This window comes from Aureobasidium namibiae, assembly GCF_000721765.1.
Source record: "Aureobasidium namibiae CBS 147.97 unplaced genomic scaffold scaffold_2, whole genome shotgun sequence".
NCBI classification, from domain to species: Eukaryota; Fungi; Ascomycota; class Dothideomycetes; order Dothideales; family Saccotheciaceae; genus Aureobasidium; species Aureobasidium namibiae.
The window spans coordinates 1125227-1144049 of NW_013581207.1; the positions used below are offsets into that span (position 1 = coordinate 1125227).

General features: G+C 52.0%; 9 protein-coding genes across 9 annotated transcripts; 4 read left to right on the plus strand and 5 right to left on the minus strand.

The window, feature by feature from the left end:
• Positions 1-523: 523 nt before the first annotated feature.
• M436DRAFT_38741 (uncharacterized protein) lies at positions 524-1764 on the minus strand (the record flags this gene model as incomplete). Its single annotated transcript, XM_013575409.1, has 6 exons — positions 524-663; positions 731-777; positions 829-1348; positions 1400-1466; positions 1520-1561; positions 1639-1764. 6 exons carry the CDS (start codon positions 1762-1764, stop codon positions 524-526), a joined length of 942 nt encoding a protein of 313 aa, XP_013430863.1.
• Positions 1765-3049: 1285 nt separating this feature from the next.
• M436DRAFT_60600 (uncharacterized protein) lies at positions 3050-3676 on the minus strand (the record flags this gene model as incomplete). Its single annotated transcript, XM_013575586.1, has 1 exon — positions 3050-3676. One exon carries the CDS (start codon positions 3674-3676, stop codon positions 3050-3052), a length of 627 nt encoding a protein of 208 aa, XP_013431040.1.
• Positions 3677-4569: 893 nt separating this feature from the next.
• Positions 4570-5517, plus strand: M436DRAFT_38122 (uncharacterized protein; the record flags this gene model as incomplete). The annotated part of the gene is made up of 5 exons (XM_013575300.1): positions 4570-4636; positions 4686-4803; positions 4859-4962; positions 5017-5261; positions 5314-5517. 5 exons carry the CDS (start codon positions 4570-4572, stop codon positions 5515-5517), a joined length of 738 nt encoding a protein of 245 aa, XP_013430754.1.
• Positions 5518-6249: 732 nt separating this feature from the next.
• Positions 6250-6895, minus strand: M436DRAFT_8702 (uncharacterized protein; the record flags this gene model as incomplete). The annotated part of the gene is made up of 2 exons (XM_013575089.1): positions 6250-6656; positions 6718-6895. Coding segments are annotated over 2 exons (585 nt in total), but the record flags the coding sequence as incomplete, so codon positions are not given.
• A 784-nt stretch (positions 6896-7679) lies between these two features.
• On the plus strand, positions 7680-10163 carry M436DRAFT_14529 (DUF726-domain-containing protein; the record flags this gene model as incomplete). Its single annotated transcript, XM_013575108.1, has 2 exons — positions 7680-9185; positions 9234-10163. Coding segments are annotated over 2 exons (2436 nt in total), but the record flags the coding sequence as incomplete, so codon positions are not given.
• A 788-nt stretch (positions 10164-10951) lies between these two features.
• On the minus strand, positions 10952-12179 carry M436DRAFT_69731 (uncharacterized protein; the record flags this gene model as incomplete). The annotated part of the gene is made up of 4 exons (XM_013575736.1): positions 10952-11684; positions 11847-11907; positions 11961-12080; positions 12137-12179. 4 exons carry the CDS (start codon positions 12177-12179, stop codon positions 10952-10954), a joined length of 957 nt encoding a protein of 318 aa, XP_013431190.1.
• Positions 12180-12371: 192 nt separating this feature from the next.
• On the plus strand, positions 12372-14945 carry M436DRAFT_27274 (Nop14-like protein; the record flags this gene model as incomplete). Its single annotated transcript, XM_013575123.1, has 2 exons — positions 12372-12647; positions 12696-14945. Coding segments are annotated over 2 exons (2526 nt in total), but the record flags the coding sequence as incomplete, so codon positions are not given.
• Positions 14946-15390: 445 nt separating this feature from the next.
• M436DRAFT_37278 (protein phosphatase methylesterase-like protein 1) lies at positions 15391-16545 on the plus strand (the record flags this gene model as incomplete). The annotated part of the gene is made up of 2 exons (XM_013575147.1): positions 15391-16318; positions 16379-16545. The coding sequence occupies 2 exons, from the start codon at positions 15391-15393 to the stop codon at positions 16543-16545; spliced, it is 1095 nt and encodes a 364-aa protein (XP_013430601.1).
• A 275-nt stretch (positions 16546-16820) lies between these two features.
• On the minus strand, positions 16821-18342 carry M436DRAFT_37389 (gamma-aminobutyric acid transaminase; the record flags this gene model as incomplete). The annotated part of the gene is made up of 2 exons (XM_013575170.1): positions 16821-16936; positions 16998-18342. 2 exons carry the CDS (start codon positions 18340-18342, stop codon positions 16821-16823), a joined length of 1461 nt encoding a protein of 486 aa, XP_013430624.1.
• Positions 18343-18823: the final 481 nt, after the last annotated feature.

Consider the following 18823-nt stretch of genomic DNA (forward strand, 5'->3'; position numbering starts at 1 on the left):
GACCCAAAGGGCATTGAGAAGGCGTAACAAAGATCGTCATAGTATAGTTCTGAGAAATCGTGCCTGGAAACCCGAAGCCTTTTCCAAACCAAGGAGTAAATTACCTCGTAAAGCACAACGCCGGGAACAAGCCGTACCAGGCCTGTTATGCAAAAAACAGAAACTCCGTCGTAGGTAAGGGTCCTATCCATGCGTGCAACCGGATCTGGCAGCCTGACGCACGTCGAGACTATCATCAACCAATCTTACTCCGATTGGCACCGGACAAATGCTCTGTCATCCATAGATCAGAGAATGCCGAGCACCAAAGATGCAAGGGAAGATACATTGCAGCATCAAGTCCCTAATTCATAGATCCGGAGATAGCAAGGTGGAGCAGAGGGAGAGGATAGCCAAGGACCTTTATGCAGAACAACAGGGAACAAGCATAAAGTTGACCAGATAGAGAACGTCCGAAGGCAGTGAAAGTCGTCCGCCGAGGATGGGAAATCCTAAGGCCGAAGGAACATTACCCAAGCATATCCTAGTTGATTCTACGACGAGGAGCGCCACGTTCTGAGCCAGGAGGAGCAGAGGGACGTTCACGACCATACGCGGATGGGTCTACAGAAGGAGACGGACGAGCATAAGACTGGTCGGGCATAGGCGTTGACGCAGGATAGGCTGCAAGCAGACACACCACTGTTAGCACTCGGCCGTGGAAAGATTTGATCATCGAGGTAGAACTTACGGCGTCCGTATGAATCGAACTGTTGCAAGCGAGGCGGAGGGTAATTACTAGGTGGGGTTAGTCCACGCGCATTGGTCATGGCGGGATAGTGATCCGACCTTGTGGTCTGCGGGCCTGGAGCTCCATTTGATGCGACAGATACCGGGGGGTAGTTAGTGTATCTCATCGGATCCTGGTATTCCGGGGCATATCTGGGATCATCCCTGGGGTCTCTGTGACCTGTAGGATACTGGGGAGGATACTGAGGAGGACCTCTGACATGGGGCGGAGGAGCAGCTTCATGAGCATATCCGGGATGACCATTGTAGAAATCTCCGGGGGGACCATATCCACTGGCTACCGGCCTAGGTTGGTGTGTGGGATAGATAGAGGGATCTCCATATGCAGAAGTAACAGGAGCCGCGGAATGGGGTGGAGCAGCATACATCCGTCTGGGATCCTCATACGAAGGCATCTCGGCGATGGGCATCCGTGGGGCAGCGTGAGATACATGGCCGTTGGAAGGAAGGTAGACATCACCACTGAGCTGGGGCGAGTTTGTACTGGCGCGATAGGGGCCATTGCCGTTAGTCCCAGAATTGGCAGCCTGTCTATACGTGTGCGACTCTTCGTAAGCGCCTAGGTCAAGATTAGCCTAGGCCCGTGACGGCAGGAAAGCAAAGAAAATACCTCGACGACCGGAACGCTGTTCTTGCTCCCATTTGGTCGAGGCCGTTCGGAGGTCGTTGATCATTTCCTGGTGTACATGTCAGCAAGATGCAAGACGAAGATGGCGACAGACACTCGTACTGAAGTGAGGTTTCTGTATGCTTTGATCCAGTAGCCTTCGATCTGTGACCGTGTCAGTCATGTCCACAACCCTCCGTTGTCGGCACCGTTTGCGCTGGACACGCCGTCTTGTTTCCTACCTCTTTATCTTTGCCTGGACGAACGGTCGCATCGTTGCCTAGATATTTCTGTATGTCTGCAGAGATGACAGAGCGGTTAATGCCCTCCTTAGGCACGAACCAGTTTCGCAAGATGTTTGAGCCCATGGCTGTGGAGAAGAGAAGCAGAAAAACAGTGCAAAAAACAATCCGGGTATCCTCGTGGGCTGGGGACTCAGGAGCCTTGTGGTTTGAAGCCTAACGGGGCGCTATGCTCTGGCAGAGCAGTCCTATCTCAAAAGATCCGCGGACAGGGAAACAAGCCTGGTATACGGAAGACCAAATCCTGAGCGCGTGGGCGCAAGCAACAGCAACAGGGAGACAGTGGATGGTGATTGTATTGAGGAGGTCAGGTGGTGGGAGAAGAGCTGTTGGCTGCTTGGGCAAGCAGGGGCGGACGAGGAAAAGGCGTGGGGCTGTCGGGGGATTCAAGGCAAGACAGGCCAGAGACACGACTGGACGCTCGGGACGCTAAAGAGGCAGCTGCAGGTTAGCGATTGGCAGGACGAACAGCAGAGTCTCAGTCGAGTGCAAGAAGGAGCAAGTCAGCGCTCGCTCGTGGACGAGTGCAGCGGACCGTCTGCCGAATCTCTTGTCGCGGCCAACCATCCAACTCTCTGCCGATCCCGAGTGGGGCTGGCCGACCACAAGACGACTTTGCCCACACCTCGCGCTGACTGCCATGCGACACTTACCAAATACCGGTTTCCATGCACTGTGAAAGTCCTTTTTCTCCTTTATGGCGATTGCACTCTTGTCTCGGTCCTGCGCTTTGCAGTTCTTGTTCAGCTACTCGAGTGGCGAACAGCCACGCCCATCGACGTGGCAGAAGCTGTGTTGCGGCCCAACCACCGCGCTAACGGTACATGCTCCTTGTTCATCAAACCACATGTCCAGCACTTCGTTGTCGTATCGTCTTCACCAGCGTTGGCGCATCTGCTGATATGCACTTGTCTGTACGCATCATCGCCCGAGCTGGTTGGTCAACATAAATCGAGCACATCACTCATGGCTGGCCTCTTGGTAATGGTACGCATTATCGAACAATGAACTAGGATGGAGTAACGATGTATCCAAAGGGTAATGCACAATATCGTCAGCTTGGCTAGCTACTATGTCCACAGCTCATATACATGTAGGCACTCCACCAGGCTCACAGACGACCTTGAGCGCATTTAATCTGGTCCGAGTCCAAACTTGGCTTATACTTCCCAGACGCTTGACTTCAGGCCCGCCCCCGCAGCTGACTATGATGGTGTTATTGACAAGATTTCTATCGAGCCTGGCCGCTTCGCAGCACACTTTGTTGCTCAAACCGAGAATACGTGGTGCTGTCATATTTGATATAGCCAGGCATAGGTATCTGGCGTTCTGAGCTCGTGGGACCCTCCGATCAATCCTCTGACCAGTGCCTTTCTCCAATATACTCGAACTGTAAATCATTGATAGGATCTTTTCGAAAAAAGCCTTTGACTGCTGAGTTGAAGCGATGGCCGAGTGGTGGCGACTCTTTCGACTCCTTCGCTCCATTCTTCGGTTGTCGCTTGTCATGTCCCTTGCCATTGGCCGCATGCATTTGACCAAAACTGGCACGACTCGACATGGTTCCTGGCAGGGCAATGACTACCGGTGGACGAACTGGTTCGTATGATTGCTCGTACGCAGGGACCATGTGTATATGCTCATCGCTATGCGGTGATGCTGTTGGTGTACTGGCTGCTAGAGAGAGCTTTCTCTCTGAGGGAGAACCGGTACCAGTTCTTGATGGGGCGCACGGCGATGGGAAGGTGGAGTCCGAGAAGCTTTCCTCTACGCCAGAAGCGGTCCGGCGACCAGGGGCCTTTGTCGTTGTTGCTGCTGACCACAAGGATGGAGTGGCTTGCGTCTCTGTCATGGGGAGCAGTGGTGCCGAACGAGTCATAACTCGTGGTATGGTGGACACCTCCGACGGTGGAAGCTTCCTTGCTCCAATGTACCCAGGCGTCGATGCCGTACTCGAGGAGCAACTCTCGCGATCCATTGCGTCAAGACTGAGCAAGCCTGATATAGAAGAAACGGGTCCGAGCACCTTCAGACGCTCAAGCTGTTTGAAGAGATGCAACAACCGAGAGGTACTGTTCTTGGCCAGGCGAGACAAGCTTTGAGAGGGAGCAGAGGCGATTATATTCTCGTCCTACTGGACGGTGCACATGTTCAAGGTAACCTATCTTGGTCAATAAATCGTTGGATCGACGAAGTCAAAACTCATAAGATGAAACGATTCCACTTCGAAGAGCATGACGGCAGTTTGTATGACTGAAATAACAACATTTGTGCGCATCAGCGCTTGCGGTGCCGCATACTCCGGTAGACAAGAGGGAACAAGACGAATTGCAACCACGCGACCCAATCATTTAGGGAGTAACCAGGAACCCGGAAACCTAAGCTCGAACATGCTCTCATGCGTTTGGATTGAAAGACTGCACGACTTGTACCTCTGGAAGGTGCTGGACCTGATCTGCCATGGCGTACAGCAGACGCATCCTGATAGCCAAACGTCAGCAAAGCAGTCATGGTCTTGCAAGGAAGGCCATATTACGCCTCTTTGATCACACTAAGTAGCTTGCCAGCAATTGGTAGGATAGGTTGCAGGTGATACTGGAGTAAGACCCAGCGCTTACATGCATTGTTCTAACCCGTTTCGGGAAGGCCGACCATGCATGACCACCGACGCTTCGATCTGAATGGCTGGCATCTGTCAACTCAGGTTCATCAACTACTGTAACTACATTGCCGTCACACAGCGCCTAGAGTAAGAACAAATGAGATAAGTCATGAATCGGTGACTCCTCTTACAGAGGCCTCTCGCTGTTTCTCTCTTTCCTTTGTAGGCAATTTTGCTGCTAAGATATTCATCCTGCATCGCTTTCCGACATGCTTGCCTTATGCTTAATCCTTGCAGCCCTTACACTCCATCTGGACCTCGTTCGGGCGCACACCGGTACATGCTGTTTGCATCTTACGATGATTCCTACTAAATCATCATTCAGTAATCACATATCCTCTATGGCGAGGTAACAATCTCGTCACCAATGGCACCAGACCCGAATACGATATGTCGGCCACAGGCGAGAATTATGTCGATGGCCAAAGGACGTTTCCTTATGGGTAAGTGAGCCAGGAGACCGTGTGTTCGACTGTCGTTGACGTTGTTCTGGCTTAGGCAACAGTGGATGTATCCTTGTGGTGGCATGCCGATGAGTACGAATAGAAGTCTATGGCCTGTCTCTGGCGGCGCACTTGCTATTCAGCCTGGGTGGTTCACAGGTGCGAGATGTCTGCCCAGTCCTTTTGAGTCAAAATAGCGCTGACACCCAATAGGCCACAAGACCGCGATGTTCTACGTCAACATCGGCATCAATGGCCCTGGAGAAGTCGCACCGCCCAACATGTCTCATCCAGTGGTCCCGCCTTTCCAAATTACGGGCCCAACCAACTCGGAATATCCTGGCGCCTCTTTCTGCCTTCCACAGGTGCCGCTTGTGCCCAACCTTACATTCAACATCGGCGACAATGTCACCATCCAAGTTATCGAGACTGCACAACATGGCGCCGCCATCTACAACGTAAGCCTCCTGATTCTCTCACTGCAGATCTAGACTGACAGGATTGCTACAGTGTGCAGATGTGACACTAGCAGACCCAGCCGATGTGCCAGAAGTAAACGCATCCAACTGCTTCAACTCGTCAGACCTGAGTTTCCAGCTGATCTACGCAACCGCCAACCTCAGCAGCGGCGCTCTACCAACGGCGATCGCATCCTCGCGGGTCTCCCTGACGCTGCCAATGCTCATTATGATGCTCGTGTTCGTGTTGTGGTGAGGGGACAATAAAGAAACAAAAAGAAATTATATACTGTTCTTTGGCATGGGCGTTAATGGGAATGATATCCACGCCGCTTTATGCCAGTGCAATACTCGTTCATTTCTCCAGTCTCTGAGCGCAAGGGCGTTATGTTTTTTTTACTACACTAGTGAGCGATCTTTCAATTGTATTTAGTTCAATCGATTCGGGTAGCATGAAACATGCACACTCTACCTTGTTCAAAGTACTTCTTGACTGTCATAGACTCGTTGCTGATGATGTGATGAGGAAGAGCAGTACGCGTAGCAAAGTGAAAAACCTCCTTACACGTTGGAAAAGGTATGATTAGTGTATCTCTAGGAACATGAATAGTCAAACTCATGCATCGACCTCCATGGCAACGGCAGGAGCGTCGTCAGCGTCAGCCTGGTCAGCAGCCGAGTCAGCAGCAGTCTTGTGCTTTCTTCGCCGCCTCTTCTTTCCTGCCGCTTCGGAGGCGTCATTGTCTGCCATCTCGACAGCAACATCTGCGCCGAGTGCCTTTTCTGCAGCTTGCGGGTCCGTCTTCGCGGCTTTCCTGATTGCCTGTCTCTCTGCCTCCTCTTTCGTTGTTTGCTTCTTGGACTTTTTGACACTCAGAGGATTGGGGCCCTTGGGACCCTTCTTTACTCGCTTCTTCGGGGCAGCGTCTGTGTCTTGTGAAGGAGCATCCTCCTTTGCTTCGCCTTCGTCATCATCTTCGTCCTCTCTCTTGCGCTTCAGAGCCTGCTCGGGAGCGGCACCTCTTCTGCCCTTCAAGCCAGCTCTGACCTTGCCCATCTCTTCAGCCTCTCTAAACTCTTCAGTCTGTGTTGCCATAGGTTCCATGATCATGACACTTCGGTTGACGTAGATGAGCGGTACACCGGTGATTTTGCGCATGGCGGATCTGACTTTTTGGTCCTGACTGGCGACGACGTAGCGGTTTTTGTTTGTGCCGCTGTCTTTGGGGTCGACGACAGACTTTAGACATTCCAGAGTGGACAAGGGTTCCTCGAGAGTGTGGTGGTTGCAGCGACGGCGCTCGAAGGACTTTGCGGTATCGATCCAAGCATTTTTTGCAGCGGCATCGGGACCTTCGGCGGTGTAAAGATGGCGTATCGAGCATTGTGTGATCACTTTCGGATGTTAGTTTGGGGTGTGCGAAGCGAGATGCTCAATCAAAAGTGCGAGACATACTGGGCTTGACCTGGCCGTGGAGAGTGCGTTCGAGGAAAAGAGGAAGGTTCATCTTGAAGCGAAAAGTGTCCTTGATCATGTCGGCATCGATCAAGACCTGGTAGGGGACACGGAAGTTGAAGGAAAGCTCATACTGGTGCATGAGCTTGCGGTACTGCTTTGAGCGTTTGCCGCGCATGATGGGGGTCTCTGTGCGATTTTATTGACAGTCGAATGTGGTCCAGGGCTCGAGAGATGCGAGATGAGAGGGTGACAGCGGATGCGACGACGGTGGCAGAAAATGGTATAGACAACAAAAAAAAGAGCCAAAGGCAGCAAAAGATTTAAGAGTTGGGTGTGGCTGATTGTGTGGCTGACTTTGTGGGGTTGACGGGCAGCGATTGGCGTGCGCTAGGGCAGTACTCGTAGTTGCCATGCGGGTCCCGAAGCCCTCAGACAGGAACCAATTCATCTTTTGTCCCTCGCAACCACAGGCACGTGTCATGGAATCATAGACGTGCTTTCCTCATCGCCCGGTCCGGCGAACACTGCCCACGAAAATGCCCGACGACCAGCCCCAGCAGCAGTCCAGTACCGGACCTTCTGCCCCTCCCCACGTCGACGAATTCGGCCTCCCTATCCGGCCTGCCAGGACAAGGACATACGATCAAGAAGACGACCCAGACCAGGACGCTCCTTCCTCGGTCGCCACAGATGACAAGCAGGATGCTCCTTCCCCAACTACTACGAATCATCACCTGAGCGAACGAGCATCTCCGAGCAGCGTCTCAGGAGCCCACGAGGCCCCCTCTTCTGCACATGCGACAATAGCCAATTCAAGTGCTGTACCCCACCATGACCTTGCGCAACCCGCGTCACCAACTGAGGATCCTGAGCCTGCTGCCTCAGTATCTGAGCCCGTCATCCCCGACCAGGCTCAACAAGCCGTTATTGTCGCAAACTCGGACTCACTCGCACAACCCCTCGCTGGCGCATCCGAATGGTCTCATCAAGCTGTCACGGCTGCTCCAGCTCGAGAGAAACAGCCTCAAGAGAATGAACTCGATTGGCAAGAGATGCCCGCCTTTGCTACTCACACCATGTACGACGATTGGGGTAAAGTTGTTGCGCGCGAGGTCGCCGAACTCGAGGAAGAGGACTATGCATATGGCAATGCTGCTGCCAAAGGATACACCAGAGTACAGCTCGATGACGATGTCCAGTCTGCCACCAGTTTGGACGAAGATACTGCCTACCTCTTCAAGCCTGATGCTGGTAACAACACATTGGACGAAGACGACAGTCGCGATGTTCTGTCTCAGATGCAAGCTACAAAGGACTTGTTGACAGAGGGTCAACGTATAGCTTACGTTGGTCTCGTACGAGTATCCATGTACCAGATGACAAAGTACCTCGAGGGTCTCGACAAGACTCGGTCTACCAAGAAGCAACTCGATATCGCAATAGAATCCATCCAGATGTGGGCCCAGAAGATCATGGTTCGGTTGTACAGTCACATGGATCTGGATGCTGCAGAGCAGATCATGATAGAACAGCTGGCCGAACACGGAGTTGAGCCTGCGGATCTAACAGGTCCTCTCATGCAAAACGCAAGGGTCAAAAATCCCACAAAGACAGAAGATGATGCTACTGCTTCCTCAAATCTCTCAGACTCTCAATCATTGAAGTCCCCCACTCTTAGCGGTCCGCCAACTCCATCAATACCTCCACCGTATGAGCAAGAAGTACCGCCGGATTACTCTGTCAAAGATCCATCAGAATTGCCCGACACGAAAAGTATTGATATTGACCTCCGATGGACTGTTCTCTGTGATTTGTTTTTAGTCTTGGTTGCTGACAGCATTTACGACGGCCGCTCGAGGGCTCTTTTGGAACTGGTCGGGAGCGCTCTCTCGGTCGACTGGCTCGAGATCTGCCGATTCGAGAAGCGCATCACAGATGCCCTGGAGATGCAACAAGAAGCAGACAAGGAAAACTGGAATGAGGAGGAACACACCGACAAACGCCAGAAAATGGCACGGAATAGAAGACTGGTTATGATGGGCTTGGCCACTGTTGGTGGAGGTCTTGTCATCGGACTGAGTGCTGGTCTGCTCGCACCTGTCATTGGTGCTGGTCTTGCTGCTGGCTTCACCACTATCGGTGTTGCCGGAACGAGTACCTTCCTCGGAGGTGTTGGTGGTGCAGCCTTGATCACATCCATTGGTGTAACGACTGGAGGTACCATCGCTGTTCGTGCGAGTAACAGGCGAACGGGTCCAGTCAAGACTTTTGAGTACCGACCACTTCACAACAACAAACGCGTCAACCTGATCGTAACTGTGGCTGGTTGGATGACAGGCAAGGTCGATGATGTCCGTCTGCCTTTCAGTACGGTCAATCCTATCATGGGCGATATCTACAGTGTGCATTGGGAGCCGGAAATGCTGCAAAGCATGGGTCAGACCATCAACATTCTGGCAACTGAGGTATGCGAACATCTGTTGTTCGATGGAATCTTATGCTAACGAGTACAGGCTCTCACTCAAGGACTTCAGCAAATTCTTGGAAGCACACTGCTTACCGCACTCATGTCTGCAATGTCTTTGCCGCTTGTGCTCACAAAATTATCGTATCTCATCGACAACCCCTGGAGTGTATCGATGGCACGCGCAGATATGGCTGGTCTCATTCTCGCCGACTCTTTGATCGATCGCAATCTCGGTGTACGACCAGTTACGCTCGTAGGCTTCTCTCTGGGGTCACGTGTCATCTACGCTTGTCTCAGAGAGCTCGCCAATCGTGGAGCATTCGGTATTGTCCAAAATGTCTATGTCTTCGGCAGTCCTGTGGTGTTCAAAAAAGACGAATACATCAAAGCAAAGTCGGTCGTGGCTGGAAGATTTGTCAATGGATATGCCACAAACGACTGGATTCTGGGTTACTTGTTCCGTGCTACCGCAGGAGGTATAATGCAGGTTGCTGGACTCACTTCGGTCGATATACCAGGTGTTGAAAATTACAACGTCACAGAAACCGTCGCAGGCCACATGGCGTACCGTAAAGCTATGCCGAAGCTTCTCAAAGAGGTGGGCTGGGTTGTGGATAGCGAAGAGTTCTCTGAAATCGAGGACCCAGATCCGGACAACCACGAAAAACGACAACGAGAACTGATCAACGAGATTGAAGAAGCCAGAAAGGCGCTCGAGAAGAAGCCCGAAAAGAAAGGATTCAAGGCACTCTTCAGCCGGAACAAGAAACATGCCGAGAAGAAGGAGTGGGAGACATACGACGAGAAGATCAAGGCAGGACCGGCGGAGGGATCTGCTGATGGATCAAACCAAGGAACACTTTTCGACATTGATGCTCTCCAGCACGAAGTCGCTGCACTTGCTGCTCAAGGCATTGAGATCAAGGAGATCAAGAGTACGCTACCACCGATGAAAATCGACACCACAGCCTTTCCCGTCAAAGGTGATGGGTTGAAGAGTCCGGCTCCAGGTCTTAGGCAGACCAAGAGCTTTAGTGGCTTCTCAGACGGAGCTCGGGATCCGTCGAGCAGTAGCGCCCAACCCAATGGGGCGAACAGAGCCCAGCAACAAGACTACGATGAATTCGAGTACAGCGCTCACAATGACTCAGAGATATCAATGACTTTCGAGAGCCCCGAGAAGCCTAGAGCAACCTATGGCGATCGACAAACCTCGCACGGATCGCCTGTGGCCTCACCAACATCATCGCAGGTCCCAATCAGACCTGCTTTGCAATCGTCCAACACGATGCCAGTGTCGAATCGATCAGTGTCGAACAACACGCCCATGTCTTATGAGCGAAACGCGTGGGCTGACGACGATGACGAGTTCGGCAGAGAGAAGGAAATGTCGATGACATTCGAGTAGGCGCATAATAAGACATTCAACCCTTCTGTACAAATAACTAGGGTCTCTCGGCGTATACAAGGAGGGACCGCGTTTGCTATTTTTCCGTCTTGAATTTGGAGCATAGGCGTTACTCCGGTGGGTCATCTAGGTTGGGACATACGACATCCTCTTCGCATTGGTGGTGACTAGACACATTGAGATAATAGAACAATAATCCAGAATCATCGAGCGAACGCTTCTATCATGTCGAGGCCAAAGAGGAATATGGTTATCGAGAGCCGACAGAGAAGCGTCCTCAAGCAGAGAAAGAACCAAAGTACGAAGGTGGAGAAATGTTTCTTGATAAAATCAGTACGGAGAACAATCCTGTTGGTCTAAGAGTGGCCGTCTGTGCGAGGATGGATGATATCCTGGCTTCCAATAACACCACCACCTTCATGCAAAACCATAGCTTCTCTCCTGTGTCTCCTCACTTCCGCCTCGTGGTTGGAAGATGCTTGAAACCTGGCTCTACCAGCAGCATGAGAAACTCCAGCATCATCAGCATCACCACGAAGCTCATCCAAAGCCGCTGGCGACTCATGCACTAAGGGAGAAGTATCACCGCTGCTTTCCCCCAGAGCAACAGACCTCCGCATCGGCCGGGTCGCTACCGCCTGTTCGGCCAACATATCCACCAAGGACTCCACTCTTTGCGAGACTGGTTGAAATCTCGCCTCAGCAGTACCTCCATGCTGCTGGGGAAACACAAAATGCGATTGTGGATGGCTGTGCCCTCCCCGTCGACTTCTGTGATGCACAATCCTCGTGGACTCTTCGACTGCATCTGCAATGTCGACTAGACATGGCAATCTACCTTGACGGTATTTTCGCACGGCTTTGAAGTATGCTCGACACATTGTTTGATAAGTTGGGTCGGATTTGTCGTGGATAGAGGCAACGGTGTTGTCGTTGAGGGGGTAGAGGTCGATGGCCGAGGTGTCGAAGAGGTCGAGGATACGTTTTGCACTAGTTCGGACGCTGGGTTTGGGAGAAAAGAGGTCTTCGGTTAGGTGAGAAGTTGCTTTGTGGTCCTGGGTGAAGCGGGAGAGGAGCAGAGAGGTTGCGCTGGATGCGAGGCTTGTGTTAGAATACGTTCATTTTGGTATCGAACGAGCAGCTCGAATTAATGTGTACAACCAGTGGTAGATCGAACAGTTGAAAGGTTACCATGCTCACTAGGTGACGATCGCGCTTTCTATTCCATGGGTAAAGGTGCAGAGTACTCACGCATTAGAAATTTCCTGATTTGGTGAGGTGACCAAGGTTGACAAAGCTTCGAGACTTATAGCTACAAACAGAATTAGGTTCAATAAGATAGAGTGATAGTATAGACGATATCACAATCTTCTGCTTGGGTGCCATTAGCAGCCTTTGCATGCTGAGGATCATATATCTCGCTTAGTTGTATGGTAGTTTGGAGGCATCTCTCGACTCCCTTGACAGCGACAAACAGAAAGATACCTAGGTTGGATCAGCTCCTGAGATAGCAAGCAGAATGCTCTTGAGATGCAGCATACCGAATCCAATCCAAAGATGCCGATCTTGGATTTCCCAAGACATGATGTCTGATGGATGTAGGTATGCAAGATAGACGCACGGACACAGAGAGAGTTCACGCTGGGGAGCGGAGACTCGGAAGCGCGAGCCGAAGGCGGTCAGCGAAATCCTGCCTCTCAGACTTTCCATTTCACGAATTCAAGGCAAAAAAAGTTAGGACTGAGCTGTTCGATCACTACACACAACCACGCAGCCATGCCGCCGTCACAACTGAAACGTCTCAAGGCGTCGCTGCGAGAGCAGGGCGTCACCGGTCCTCAAAAATCGAAGAAGCAAAAGCAACAGGATCGAAAAGGCACCACCGACAGCAGGGTCCAGCGCAATGCCGCTCTCCAGCAAATTCGCGACAGCTTCAACCCCTTCGAGATCAAGGCAAACAACCGCCCCGCCAAGTTTCAGTCCTTGACTGCTCATCCCAAGAAAGATGCTGTTCTCAGACCCGGTGTCACCAGGAGCATGGGCGAGGAAGCTGTAAGCTCCATTGCTTTGCTCTCAAAGATCAAAACTGACATCGTATAGCGTCGCGCTACACTGCTGCCCGAGATCCAGCGCCGCAACAAGACTGGTGGAATCATCGACAGACGTATCGGCGAGAACGACCCCACCATGACCCCCGAAGAGCGCGCTCTGCAACGTTTTGCCCAGGAGAAGATGCGCAAGAAGGGTGGCGCTTCTCTGTTCGATCTGGAAGCCGACGACGATTTCGTAGAGACCGCTCTCACCCACGGCGGACAGGCTCTTGATCTCGACAGAGACGACTTCGACATGGAAGGACTCGAGGGCTCCGACGACGAATCAGACCGTGGCTTGAAGCGTCGAAGATCCTCTGCAAGTTCAGAGCAAGACGATGACGAGGCCGTGTCCGACACCGAAGCACAGGACCCCGATAAGCCAGCACGCAAAAAGTCCAAAGCAGAGGTCATGAAGGAGGTCATTGCAAAGTCCAAGATGCACAAGTACGAAAGACAAAAGAACAAGGAAGACGATGAAGATCTGCGCGAAGAGCTGGACAATGGATTACAGGAAATGCTAGCTCTGCTCCAAGGAGTCAAGCCCCCACCAAAGGCTGACAAGACGCCTGCGGATGCTGGCATGAACCCCGAGCGTCTGGCCATGCTCCAAAGCAAATCGCGCGAGGAAACCGAAAGAGAGTACGACGTGAGGCTCAGACAGATGGCCATGGACAAGAGAGCCGCCCCTACTACACGCACAAAGACCGAGGAGGAGCAGGCCATCGAAGAAGCTTACCGCCTGAAGGAGCTGGAGTCATCGCGTCTACGCCGTATGCAAGGTGAGGAGTCCGAGGAAGAGCCCGAGGTCGAGGAAAAGAAACCCAAGAAGAAGGCTAGCACCGAAATGGCCTTCGAAGACGACGAAGACATGGGAGACGATGCTGCTCAATTCGGTCTCCCGGCCCAACAGTACAATGACAAGAAAGATGCAGTCGTGCACGATGACGAGGACGAGTTCTTGATGGAGGATGACCTGATTGCCAGCGGCTCTGAAATCGATGTCAGCGACGAGGAGAGCGAAGATGAGGATGATTCGGATATAGAGCAAGGAGCCGCCGCTGCCGATGAAGAAGACGAGGAGGACGAGTTTGTTCGCGGAATCCTGGGTGATAAGGACGAGAAGAGCGAAAAGAAGGCAGCTGCGCCAGTCACGACTTCTGGACTTGCATACACTTACGAGTGCCCTCGTTCTCACGAAGATTTGCTGGCCATCTTCGGAAAGATGGCTGTCGAGGACATTCCAGTCGCCGTTCAGCGCATTCGTGCTCTCTACCACCCTTCGCTGACGGCAGACAACAAGCAGAAGCTTGCAGACTTCTCTGTTGCTCTTGTTGACCACATCTCATACATGGCCAAGGAGAAGCAATCCTTTGCTGTCATTGAGACCCTCATCCGCCACTTGCACTCTTTGTCAAGGACATATCCCGGCACCATTGGCAAGGCATTCCGTACACACATGTCTGCCATGCACGAGAGCGGTGTCTTTACTGCTGGTGACTTGGTCATTCTGACTGCAGTCAGCACCATCTACCCTACATCGGACCACTTCCACCAGGTAGTCACTCCTGCCATCACTCTGATGGGACGATGGTTGGAGATGACTCCTCCTGCGCCGTCCAACTTGGCCACCGGTGCTTTCATCGTCGCTCTCTGCATCAAGTATCAATCACTATCCAAGCGCTACATCCCTGAGGCTGTACGCTACACGGTCAAGGCTCTGCAACTCCGTCCTCAACCCAGCGAGAAGGAACTGCAACCACACGTCAATAACATCCTCGCCATGGCCGATCTCTGGAGCGCCAAATCAGCATTCGGCCAAATCTTCTCTCCCGCCGCCCTCTCATCTCTCCAAGCTCTCAAGGGACAAAAGAAATCATCCCAACATTTCTCCATCATGCTCTCACAAGCCCGCCTACGCCGCCGCCCCCTCGAACTCCATCACCACCGTCCTCTCCCCGTCCGCACTTCGATTCCCAAGTTCGAGGAAAACTTCAACCCAGACAAGCACTACGACCCGGATCGCGAACGCGCCGATGCCGCAAAGCTCAAGAAGGAGTACAAGCGCGAGCGCAAGGGAGCCGTGCGCGAGCTGCGCAAGGATGCAAACTTCATTGCTCGCGAACAGCTGCGCGACAAGAAGGAGAGAGATGCAGAGTACGAGAAGAAGTACAAGAGATTGGTTGCCGAGATCCAAGGAGAAGAGGGCCACGAGGCAAAGGAGTACGAGAGGGAGAAGAGGATGCGCAAGAGCAGCAAGAGGTAGAATTCTTTGTGTTTGCTTCTTGTTTCTCTTCTTGTGTTATCGGGCTTGTCATCTGTTCTTCTTTGCGTCATTGTATATATATACCCTTTTGTTGGGCAATTCATGTTTCCATTCTTCCATCACTCTGATTCATGCTTTAGATCATAGTCTTTGTTCATCTCGTGACATACATGTTTCTATCTGTAAGGAGTGAAGTTTCAGTGTTAAAACACCCAAGCCAAGCAAAGGTAACCCTGACCATGAAGCTCGTCCTCCCATGACGTTTCATCTCGAATCAACAACACATTTCTCATCGTCGACTTTCACTACCTCGAGACCAGAAACTTCCAAACTAAACAAAGCCAGCCATTCAGAAAGGATATCAAAAATGTCAGATCTCCTACGCGCCCTCCCGACCATCAAAAACCAACACAACGGAACCCAACTCCGACCACCAGCCATGCCCTTGACCACAGCAGACGAAGGCAATTCTTCCTCCTCCTCCGACAGCTCAGCATCCACAAACGACAGCGTAGACACCCTTCGACCCTCTGATTCTGCTTCAATACCATCAACAACGACACCAAACCCATGGCCCAAATACTTTGAGCAGGAATTATTTCTGGATGTCAACACAGCAGCCCAACATGCTAAATATCATGTTTACCTCACGCCACCAAAAGATGCAACTAAAGGACCGCTGTTTATTTGTCACCACGGCGCTGGAGCTACTGGAATGAGTTTTGCGTGTTTTGCTGCGGCGGTGAGGAAGGAGATGCCCGGAGCTGGTATCTGCAGTTTAGAGGCTAGAGAACACGGGTCTTACGTCTCTGCGTCTCCCCCCTCCGCCAACGAAGAAATCTTGGACTTTAGTATCGAGACTTTGGTGCATGATACACTAGCCATGATCGAGGGGGTCAAGCAACGACAAGGCTGGAAGACACTACCTCCCTCGGTGCTTATCGGTCATTCCCTTGGTGGCGCCGTGGTGACGCGTATTGCTGCAAACGGCACACTCGGCGCACAGTTAGTGGGGTTCGCGGTATTGGATGTGGTCGAAGGCTCAGCCATCGAAGCCCTGCTGCACATGAAAACCTACCTCGCCTCACGACCTTCCTCGTTCGCATCAGTGGATCAAGCGATAAACTGGCATATCCGCAGTCGCACCATCAGAGACCTCGAGTCGGCAAGAGCTAGTGTGCCCAGTCTGTTGATTCCGAAGGATGATCGATGGGTGTGGAGGACAGATCTGGCACGCACCCAGAGGTGGTGGGAAGAGTGGTTTACGGGTATGAGTGGGTTGTTTTTGAGGGGAAGGGCTGCAAAGGCACTGGTTTTGGCCGGGACGGATAGACTGGACAAGGAGTTGATGGTTGGTCAGATGCAAGGTAAGCCATTTATACCCTGCTGGCACCCATAGATACTATTGACTGACCAATTCTCTGCAGGCAAGTTTCAACTCACGGTCATACCGGAAGCAGGTCACTTTATCCAAGAAGACGTACCGGAGAAAACAGCACACTTGATGATCGAATTCTTCAAGCGTAACGATCGAAGCAGTCTCGTCTTACCACCCAAAGTATCTGATCTGCTCGCCCAGGGAAAGAGAGTATAGACAGCAAAAGAGAAAAGTCCACAAGCTTTTAAATAAAAGTCTGAAAGATCGCCATACAGATCAGAGCATATTGGATAGTTCAAGCATGGGGCAGGCGTTTCAAGATCCGGTCATCATTTCGAGACATCTTGGACAGTGGAGAGTAGGCATAACTCTGTTTCATTAAATCGTTAGATGTCAAGCTACGAATTTGAAGTATTCACGAGCGACAATCGACCGCTTTTGTCGGTGACGACCGGCACAATTTCTCCATAAGCGAATCAGAATGTCAATCCTCAGGATTGGAAGACCTTTTCGATACCCTCGAGCAGAATGTCAGCGTGCTTCTTCTGGAAAATCAGCATAGGTCTCAATCTGATGGCTTGAGCACCACTGCCACCAATGTTGATACCTGAAATTTTATGTTAGCATACATAGTCTCTAGATGGAATTGATGTAAGCTCAATACGTACCAACGCCCTTTGCCTTGGCAAGGAAGTCTTCACGGCGTGGTGAGTCCCAAGCAATGAATGTGCCCTGGCCCTTTCCACGAAGGTTCTGAATCTCATCGGGATACTTTTGAGCCAAGCGTTCAAGGCCAGCGTATAGGTAGTCACCAGTCTCGGCGGTGTTCTGGACCAGATTGAGACGTTCAATCTCGTTGATAATGGCGCGGAAGAGGATGGCACGAGCCGGGTCACCCATCCAGGTGTTGAATTGGCGGTATGGCTTGTTAGGTCTCAATTCATCATTGCCGAAGTAGTAACCAGCGGTCTGTGCCTTCTTACTAAAAGTCACCATGTCTGGGGGGTCTTCGAGGTTCCAGTGATCGTGGGCCCAGAACTTTCCAGTTGCGCCAACACCAGTCTGAACTTCGTCGACAATCATCAGGACATCGTTTCTACGTGTAATTTCGCGAAGTCCACGGAAGAAGGCTGGCGAGGCGTGGTTGTCACCGCCCTCAGACTGGACGGGTTCGATGATGATAGCAGCCGGAGGCAGGTGCCACGACTTGATCAGACGCTCAGTCTCCTCGAGACAACGGGCCTCCTCTTGAGCGTTCTCCTCGGCAAACTGTTCAAGTGGGTACTTGAGCATAGGGAAAGGTGCTTGAGGCCAGTCGAAGGCGGGAATATCGAGCTTATGGATGGGTTTGCTGCGAGTAGTCGAGAGAGAACCAAACATGCGGCCGTGGAAGCCAGACTTGAAGGACATGATACTGAGTTGGGGAGCGCCAGGGGCTTGATTATTCATGGACGATTGCATCTCCTCTTCGGTGAAATCGACATCGGGGCCACCACGTTGTTGACCTCTCTTCCACATGAAGGCAGCCTTGAAAGCGAGCTCGTTAGCATCACTACCCGACTGACCAGTGAAGACTTGGTTGCAGCCCTTGGGTGCGACACGCAGAATACCAGTCTCGAGAATATTGGCCCAATCATGCTGAGGGAAGTTTCCCAAAGCAGGTCTGTTGATGATGGCCGAAGCCATGTCCTTTGATGTTGCGGCCAGCAATAGCGAAGGGTTCGAATAGCCAACGGGAATGGAAGCAATTTGAGCATAGACATCGAGCAAGACATTGCCGTCGAGATCAGCAATGTAGTTGCCGAAGCTGTCTTGATAGTTTCCCATCATGTTCAGACTGCGTGTGTCAAATACTTTGTCCAATTGCCTGATAGCTTCCCTGCTCTTAGGTCCAGGAATGGCGGTTCGCACCATAGGGCCCTGAGGCTCGTCGGGGAAGAAGGGTTGGTTGAAGGCATCTGGTACCGACGCAGTTGCCGTTGCTGCCGTAGCTTGCTTGCGGTCCTGGAACATGACTAGTCAATGGAAGGCACTTCTGAGTAGGTGAGGCATGGAAATTGATCATACTGTCTGAGTAGCCAGAGCACGGCTTGTAGCTCGGAGTGTAGGACGAATAGCAGCACGACGGAGCGAGGGAGCCGTCAGACGGCTCGTACTACGAAGGACAGAAGCCATTGTGTGCTGAGCGATTGATCAACAAGACAGGTTTCAATCGACTCGTCGGACTCGAGTGTTCTGTTTATTCGCCTTGTCAATTGTGGGGAAGTTGCGGAGTCGAATCGGGGGTGCTATCTCGAACTCGGACAAATTGTCGAACGGCAGCGGTCAAAGGACAAGCAGAGATAAGGCAAAGGAGCGAGGTAGAGGAAGGAGGGAAGGAACAGAGGACCCTGCAATTATTGTACCACACTCTGGTATCTGTCGCTCGACTCAGTCTTCGCCGCGACCGCAGCGATAGGCGGACCCTTATCAGATCCGGACCCCTCAGCCCTTG